This window comes from Trypanosoma rangeli, assembly GCF_003719475.1.
Source record: "Trypanosoma rangeli strain AM80 chromosome Unknown Tra_15.4_contig_00003, whole genome shotgun sequence".
NCBI lineage: Eukaryota > Euglenozoa > Kinetoplastea > Trypanosomatida > Trypanosomatidae > Trypanosoma > Trypanosoma rangeli.
Window position 1 is genome coordinate 17,877 of NW_021705747.1, and position 7,715 is coordinate 25,591.

At 51.2% G+C, this 7,715-nt stretch overlaps 7 protein-coding genes across 7 annotated transcripts in view, besides 8 other annotated features; all 7 read right to left on the minus strand.

Annotated features, from left to right (window-relative positions):
* Positions 1–358: 358 nt before the first annotated feature.
* Positions 359–382: a microsatellite.
* Positions 383–564: 182 nt separating this feature from the next.
* Positions 565–582: a microsatellite.
* A 23-nt stretch (positions 583–605) lies between these two features.
* TraAM80_00164 (putative structural maintenance of chromosome (SMC) family protein) lies at positions 606–2,663 on the minus strand (the record flags this gene model as incomplete). The annotated part of the gene is made up of 1 exon (XM_029377255.1): positions 606–2,663. The coding sequence occupies one exon, from the start codon at positions 2,661–2,663 to the stop codon at positions 606–608; it is 2,058 nt and encodes a 685-aa protein (XP_029242851.1).
* Positions 2,664–2,780: 117 nt separating this feature from the next.
* Positions 2,781–2,803: a microsatellite.
* A 434-nt stretch (positions 2,804–3,237) lies between these two features.
* On the minus strand, positions 3,238–3,885 carry TraAM80_00165 (peroxisome assembly protein; the record flags this gene model as incomplete). The annotated part of the gene is made up of 1 exon (XM_029377256.1): positions 3,238–3,885. The coding sequence occupies one exon, from the start codon at positions 3,883–3,885 to the stop codon at positions 3,238–3,240; it is 648 nt and encodes a 215-aa protein (XP_029242852.1).
* A 132-nt stretch (positions 3,886–4,017) lies between these two features.
* Positions 4,018–4,058: a sequence feature (A-rich).
* A 91-nt stretch (positions 4,059–4,149) lies between these two features.
* Positions 4,150–4,171: a microsatellite.
* A 46-nt stretch (positions 4,172–4,217) lies between these two features.
* On the minus strand, positions 4,218–5,117 carry TraAM80_00166 (DHHC containing zinc finger protein; the record flags this gene model as incomplete). Its single annotated transcript, XM_029377257.1, has 1 exon — positions 4,218–5,117. One exon carries the CDS (start codon positions 5,115–5,117, stop codon positions 4,218–4,220), a length of 900 nt encoding a protein of 299 aa, XP_029242853.1.
* A 119-nt stretch (positions 5,118–5,236) lies between these two features.
* Positions 5,237–5,277: a microsatellite.
* Positions 5,278–5,768: 491 nt separating this feature from the next.
* On the minus strand, positions 5,769–6,332 carry TraAM80_00167 (uncharacterized protein; the record flags this gene model as incomplete). The annotated part of the gene is made up of 1 exon (XM_029377258.1): positions 5,769–6,332. The coding sequence occupies one exon, from the start codon at positions 6,330–6,332 to the stop codon at positions 5,769–5,771; it is 564 nt and encodes a 187-aa protein (XP_029242854.1).
* A 9-nt stretch (positions 6,333–6,341) lies between these two features.
* Positions 6,342–6,698, minus strand: TraAM80_00168 (uncharacterized protein; the record flags this gene model as incomplete). Its single annotated transcript, XM_029377259.1, has 1 exon — positions 6,342–6,698. The coding sequence occupies one exon, from the start codon at positions 6,696–6,698 to the stop codon at positions 6,342–6,344; it is 357 nt and encodes a 118-aa protein (XP_029242855.1).
* A 245-nt stretch (positions 6,699–6,943) lies between these two features.
* Positions 6,944–6,968: a microsatellite.
* A 123-nt stretch (positions 6,969–7,091) lies between these two features.
* Positions 7,092–7,113: a microsatellite.
* Positions 7,114–7,215: 102 nt separating this feature from the next.
* On the minus strand, positions 7,216–7,611 carry TraAM80_00169 (uncharacterized protein; the record flags this gene model as incomplete). The annotated part of the gene is made up of 1 exon (XM_029377260.1): positions 7,216–7,611. The coding sequence occupies one exon, from the start codon at positions 7,609–7,611 to the stop codon at positions 7,216–7,218; it is 396 nt and encodes a 131-aa protein (XP_029242856.1).
* A 65-nt stretch (positions 7,612–7,676) lies between these two features.
* Positions 7,677–7,715, minus strand: part of TraAM80_00170 (uncharacterized protein) — a gene marked incomplete at both ends in the record, with an annotated part of 375 nt that continues 336 nt past the window's right edge. Inside the window, one exon of the mRNA XM_029377261.1 lies at positions 7,677–7,715. This exon is cut by the window's right edge and continues 336 nt beyond it. Coding sequence (XP_029242857.1) covers positions 7,677–7,715 — 39 coding nt within the window.

The window sequence follows — 7,715 nt, forward strand, 5'->3', positions numbered from 1 at the left end:
GTTCACATTGCTGCTTCGCGAGGAAACGAGGAGAGACGACAGCTCATCTGAGGTGATGGGCATACAGCCAATAGGGAATGGCGTCGCCACATGCGTCGCAGCCCCAACGTTCACAGGCAACGTGGACACGTCCTCCATCAATCTTGCCTAGGAAAGGGACTGACACGAAAATGGAGGTGGCAGGAGCATACGAAGTAACCGGTACTCCCAAAGAGCAGGAATGCAGGCGCATACAAAAAAAGGGCCCCGCGCAAAAGAAAAAAAAAGGAGGAGGGAGAGGAGGAAAGGGCAGTTAGGTATGAGTTTAATCAGCCCATTTTATTGGGGAGGAAGTAATAAAATAAAACAAAAACGGCAGAAATAAACAAACAAGCAAACAAACGTTTCCCGCCATTCCCTAATGATGAAAAATAAGTAAGAGAAGGAGGGCACTTGGGTGTCTAACTCTAACAGAGATGCTCCATCCCCGTTCCTTCCCAGCTTGGTCGATAAAACAGTCTGTTAAAGACAGAAATGGAGGAAGGCAGGAAGAGAGGGAGTGCGTGTCATTGCACGTGTGTACAAATATATATATATATATATGACTGGAAGAAGGGGGAGGAAACTCAGGCAGTCGTCTTCATCATCCTGACGATTTCAGCACTAAGAAATGTTACACACTCCGAGTACGTAATGAGTTGATTTCCAAAGGGATCGATAAGCTCCAACATGGCATCAATACCCTCGTCGGTTTTGGAGGCATCAACTTCCTTCAAGACAGCGGCAAACTCCCGGCCATTGATGATGCCGTTACGGTCTGTGTCGTAACGACAGAAAATGGCATTAAACCGAGCCAAAAAACGCTCGTGACCCTCCAGTTGAAAGTCCAAGAGAATGCGAATGAGTTCCGCGTATGGCAACTGCACGTCGTGGACGGATGCAACTTGGTGGCCCCTCTGAACCGAACTCCGGCGGCGTGGCTGCGACAGTTGACGCAGGTAGTCGCGCACACGCATTATGATGGACACCGCATCCTCTGTGTTGTACATGTACCTCACAATGTCGACCCACTCGTCCTCCAACAGTGTGCTGCTGGATTTCTTCTGGACTATCTTGTTAATCTCAGCATCGCTTTTAGATGGCCGTTTGCCCTTTAGGTAGACGCGAAGCAACTCATGCACCGTTTCCCGAACTTGTCGCTGCACAAAACGAAATTCCTCATCAACTTCATTGCGAAGTATTTTTCCAAACACAGCCACGTCGTTGTCCTCCAGACTGTACTTTTTGATCCCTTGAATGATGGCGGTAGCCCAGTCCAGGATGATATGTTTCAGACCGTATCGCTGGTTCAGGTATGTGTACATGTGTTGTTCCATTGTCTCCCGCGGGAGATGACTTTCAGAGCACTTAATGTCGTACTTGCTCTTTGATGCATAAATATCCTCAATTATCTGCTTGAGCTGCTTCAGCGTTAGCACCTTGTTTCCAAGCTGCGGGGCCCGTGAATTTGACGGCGATACCCGCGAGCGATCCACGGGGACCGAGTCGCGTATTAAAGTCCCAAGGGGAACTCCCTCCCGACTACACTCTGGGGCATTCACAAGACGAAGCTTTGTGTGCAAACGCTCGTTCTCTGTCTGTAGCTGTCCCACTTCTTCCCGAAGGCGTTGCAGTTCCATCGCACTGGTGTCGTTACTGCTGTCGTTTGCCTGGCTCAGCTGACCCATAAGTGACTCGATTTCGTGAATGGCGTCCTGCATGTCTTTCTTCATGGCGCCAATCCGCCCATTCATGTCCTCTTCAATACAACGCCAGAGATTGTCGTAGCGTTCCAAAAGACTTGTTTCTGCCTTAACAACGGCTGTGAGGGCCCGTCCCAGCGCAACGTCCTTCCCGCCCACAGCCCGGCATAACTCATCAAGGCAGTACTCGTAGAGAACCCGCTTCGCCTTAAGTGTCTCACCCTCACGGATGGAGGCGTCGGTTTCACTTGCCGTCAGCACACCAAGGTGCTGCACGACGTTCGCAACGTATATATTAAACTCCTTCTGGGCAAACACGTTCCCAGTGGCGTCCGTAACCAATGCGTACAAATCCTCTATGTTCTTGGTGTCCTCCATTTGCCATGGCTGAAAATGCATGGAAAAATGTTCTTCTTGTTGTTCCTGCTCCTCCTCCTGCTTGTAGTGTTCATGCAACAGCATGTCATCCGGCACTGATGTGCCTGCCGCATCGTATATACGGGGTGCTGGTGAGGTATCCCCGTCCTCGCTCCTGTCGTCCTCCACTGCACTTTTTGTGTCCTCTAAGGCATCAGTCAGGGAGGTACCGTTAAACCTCTCCAGCGAGTGCAGGGCAACGATAATTTCATCCTCTTCGCTCTCATACGGCAAGTCGACGTACAGGTGCTTCAAGATGACAAGTGTGTAAAGTCCGCGCATGATGGTGCTCACCCCTGTGATAGGGTTAGCAGAAATGTCCAGGTATTCAAGCTGACGAATGCCGGAAAGATCACTTGGCAGCCCCGTGAGTTTGTTTCTCGCCAATCGTAGGGCCTTCAGCCGTGGCATTCTTGACAGCAGCGGAAGGACGGGCTCCAGCGACTCAAGTTCAAGACCCTCCAGGTTCACCTGAGCCGCCCGCAAATCAGCGTTGATGATGCTCTCCGCACGAGCCACAGCCATTCTCGCTCTTGAAACTCCTGCAGATCTCGGAAACAGAAAAACAAAACACACCAAACACTCAAAGGACGCGGTAGTGCGAGTGTGCGGTAGGAATAGAAAGCAAACATTATAGAGAGGCACACAACATACACACACACACAGTTTTGCATACAATATACGCCCATCGAGATCAGCATATGGTTAAATTCTCTATACAAAGGCACACATTTATTTTAACGTGGAACAAGAAAAAGCAAACAGTAACGCCCATAGCATGAAATCCAATCCCTTCCGTATTTCTTCATCGTTGTTGACTCGGTTTTATAGTACTCCTAGATACTACGCAGGGGTGTCGTGAACGTCACCCACTGTCGGTGCCTCTTTCGCCACATACAGGTACAGTGGCACCGATGATTGCACCGTGATTTGTCGCCGGCAAAACGGGCAGATGGCGCCGTGGGAATTGGACTTGATCCAATCCAACAGGCAGTGCCAGCAAAAGATGTGACCACACAGCGTTGCTGTTGGTTGCTTTCGATGGCTCAAGCATAACATGCACCTGCCCGCCGCCGCATTTTGGTTATCCTCCGCGTCACTATCCTCGAGCTCCTGGGTCCCCCTTCTCCTTCGCTGCATCATGGTGAGAAGCCTGCAGTCGCGCCAGGCGTCGCTCCTCCATGTAGTGCCAGAGCCGAATCAACAATTCAAGCAACACCAAGATACCACAAAAAAAGTACGTGTGGGGGGCACCCTCATCGTTCCGCATCTTCCGCGATGGCGCAAGGCTCAAGTAACGCACGCCTAAGAAGCGGTGGGAGAGAGTCCCATATGCTTCAAATAAGAAGAGCAGCATCAATGTAAACTTATGTACATTGGAAATAACATCATGCGGTGGAACGGAAGGAAATACCTTAACGGCAAACTGAAAAACTGCTGTCGGCTCCAACGCAAGCAGCAGAGCGAGTAGCAACTTCCGGGTTATTCCTATGAGACGTGGGGGACTTCCACGGATGACAGGAAGAAGATCACAGAACTCCTCCCCGAGTGTCTGCCCACGAAGGAGGGACAAGGCAACATACAACCCCTTCGCTGAGTTGATCAGGTGGAAGTCATAGTGGTTCGTGAAGTGCGCCCCGAAGAGCGCCGTCACCAGATCGGTGAGGGGGCGAGTCACGTGGTCATCAAGAATGTGCTCGTCCTTGTAGAACGCACGCAGGATGTAAGGCGCGGTCGCCAGCTGCATTTGATCTCAACGGGAAAATGCTCGAAATATATATATTATATTTATCTACTTAACGGGGGAAAACAAACTCTCGCGATTTCCCCCCACGACAAAAGACTCTGCCACAATACGTCACGGCAGAAGAAGTACAGCAAAATAAAAATAAAAAATGAAAGGAGAAAAAAAAAAAAAAAGGAGGAGACGGGAAAAAAAAATCAAAAGCAAAACAAGATCTGTAAAGTTAAGGCGATGGAGTTGTCACACATTTATTTTATTCGACTTTCGTTTTTTTTTTTTTTCTATTTTTGCAGGTGGAGGAGGGTCTCAGGCATGTGAACCAATCGATTTCACACCTACGACGAGGTTGCAACGACAATCTCCGTCGCTGGCATGCAGCGCTGCGGCGGGTGGACAAGAATTGAAAGCGGCATTGGCGCACAAAGGGACGCCTTCAAGTTCTCCAGACAGCGGCCGCGGTCGTAGTAGTGCACCTGCCCCACCTCCCCCCGCATCTCTTCCATGGTCGTCATGTTTCGCGTGGCCAGCATCAAGTGAAAAACGGCCAAGGGGGCAACAAGAAAGCAGGTACCGGCTGCCACTAACACCAGCAGGGGTTCCACAAAGTGCGTCTCTACCAAAGCAGCGAAAAACACGCTCCGGTTTGCATACGCCGCATCCCTCGACAGCAGCAGCACCCGCAGCACGAGGCTCTGTATCCCACCAATCAGGACAGTGAGAGCTAAACCCAGCGACGACCACAAGAAGAAAAAGTAGAACCTATAGTTGCGTTCGCCGACGCACGTCCCGACCCACGGACAGTGGTGATCACGACGGGCAATGCAAACGTCACAAAAACGGCAGTGAACGGCACGTAAAGGCCTATAGTTGTTGCAACCGTAACACCACTTGCGCTTCACCAAGACGTGCTGCTCCTGGCCATTTTCGTCAATGTATGAGACATCCTCCTCGAGAGGCTCAAGGGGCGGGGCGTCCCCCAGTGGGGGTGGGCCTTTCGGGCAGATGCCAGGATCCATCGTGGTGCTGCAAAATATGAATCCAAGCGTCACTACTGCAAAACACCCACAGGCGACGCGCGCACCCAGCCCAATTGCACAACTAATAAAAAAGAAAGACGACACGACGATCAGCAGCACCGTTGCCACCATGAGGAGATAGTCCGGTCCCAGGCAGAGACGGCCCTGAAGGCACACACGCGTGTTACCTATACGCTGAACATGCCAGTAACTCGTCATTTCCTGCAGCTGTACCGTTTTCGCTTTCTTGCACCCGTGTTGCCGCAAACGGCCCTCTCCCCATCAGCGCAGATGGAGCTCCCTTGAGGCCAGGAAACACTCCTTGCTAGCGTGAAGGGAACAGACAAGAGAAAACACACGCCCACAACAACAACAACAAAAGGAAGTGGTTTGTCACACGCAAAGCCAACAAAAACCTCACTGTGAGACAAGTCTACAGAAGTCAAGTGGGAAGAGGAAAGAAGAGAGGCAGAAGGAAAGCATCACATAGCTGAAAAAGTGTAAAGCACAACTCAGTCGTAATTTCATGACCGGGCAACAACGCCGCTACGTCACCGCTGCCGTCACTAACACACTCGATTCCTCTGAGATGCCGTAGTAGTCGCAGAAGTGCCTGCCCATGTGATCGCACTCCATCCACTCCATTGAGAAGACCCGCTTCACCCTAAACCCGTACTTAATGAGGCTGGCCTCCAAGTTCACGATCTGGTGCATCGTCCAAGGCAGGCAAATGACGTACGGTGCGACTGCCCCTTTTCCCGCCTCTTCCTGAGACGCGGTGACCGTCTCGATAAGTTCCCGCAGCTGCCCCCAGCCAATCCTCGCCTCACCCTTTGACGCGAAAAAGCTTGTGGGCCAATAGACACAACGTCACTCAAATGGCACAAGTAACTGCATCCAGTACGCCCTGAAGCCAAGCTCTAGGCCTGCGGGATACAAAAATGAGGGTTCTCGCCTACCGCGAGCAACGTCAATAAAGCGGTGATGTACCCCCAATGCAGGGAAGGTAATATCCTGTAGCGGAATCAAGGCCGCCGGTACAATCTTATCAATGCGCTCAAAAGAGACTCCCTCCATCATGACAGCGTCGCACAGTGAGGCAGTCTCCCCAACCGCGGCGAAGAAACGCTTCTCCCCCACCAGTGGACACAGAATCGCCATCACAACAATTTTCTCAGTGAGAGAAACAAGTTCCACAATCTTCGCGTCATACCGCTCCCCATCGTTAGATGACACGTGCAAGACGCAGGGTGGCGGCAGCAAACTCTTGTACGCCGGCAGCACCTCCGTCAGCGTGTGCCTCTCCGTGATCGCACGAAACCATTTGAGCACCTCTGTCCGTCCCATGCGGCACCAGTGGACCACGTAGAAGTACACAAGGGCGTCCACATTCACAGCCTCAAATATAGCCAGAACCAGCACCACCACAAACATTAGTCCCCATCACATCATCCGCTGGTACATGTTGGCCACATGAAAGCGATCCAGCACCTCGACGACAAACAGCTCCCGTGGGACAAAACCACACGGGCGATGCACCCCGGAATTTTTGGAGCTCGTCTCCTGCGCTGCCATCCACCACTTCACTTTACAAAACTCCTCATCCACAGCCGAGTTGATGAGCCAGGAGGGTTTTCCAACTAAGCATCTTATGCTGTTAATCTTCCAAATCAAAAGGGTATTGCGAACCACTGGCAGCTGCAGCCATGAAGCAGCAGGGAGCGGTTCATGGCGATTCAGCACATCAAAAACCTCTTCTTGCGGGATGTGCTTCGTGTGCTTGTGTCGCCGTGCGATCATGAAGAGCTCAGCGTACAGAATTAAGCACGCCGTATCAAATCAGAGCTTCTTCGGAAAAGTTTGCCTGTAAACATCACCGATAATTTTCATGAAGAACCGCACTGCATTCACCTCAAAGCGTGAAGAGAAACAGAAGCAACAAAAGGCACGCAAAAGCACAAACAAACAAAAAAGCATGTCCTTCAAACCAAGAGAGCACACAAGCGTATATTTTGTTAAGAAAGCCCAAATGAACAACGGGCATGCACACACCACGCACACACACACACAAAAAGGCAGAACGGTCGCAAAAAGCGGCCAAAAGCTTCCACAAGGAAACTGAGCTGAACGTGCCCACCCCGCGCCCAAGAAGTGACCGCGCCCAGCATCAAACACCTCGAGAGAAAGACCGAAACACACACACACACACACACACTCCTTCTTTCCCTCTCGCTCATCAATTTTATCACTAGAAATTGTGCCAACCCGGCACACGACAAACGCAACACACACCTCACAGGCCTGTCAGCCCCCTCTTTTATTGACCGGGCAAACTCTTCAAAACAAGGGCTGACGGCGGCTCTGTACGTTGTTTCGGCGCATCTTTTGACACGAATCGTCCGGTTTTGGGGTCGAAGCCCGGCGGGAGCTCGTACGGGTCGCGCCACTTCTCCCAAATAGAGACGAACTTGGAGGAGTAGAAGGAGAGAAGAAACGCCGACGGGGTGAGGAGGATAAGAAGCATAAGGGCACTCGTGAACTTGTTCTTTTTGAAAGATCCACGGATAAAACGCTGCGCTGTTGGCGAATTTGCATCTGCCACTGTCTCCTGGACGCTTCTTTCAACCTGTTTCCACTCCTTCGGTTCCATCCTCTGCTCGCCCACAACACCAGAAGCCGCCCTCGCCGCAGAGGTAAGGGTCAAAACACTCATATAGCATTACAAAGAGAAAGGGCAAGAAAAATATGTATATACCAAAAAGTGGCAAATCAACAACCTCAGGCATGAGAAGGCGCAGGAAACAAATGCAGAAATAC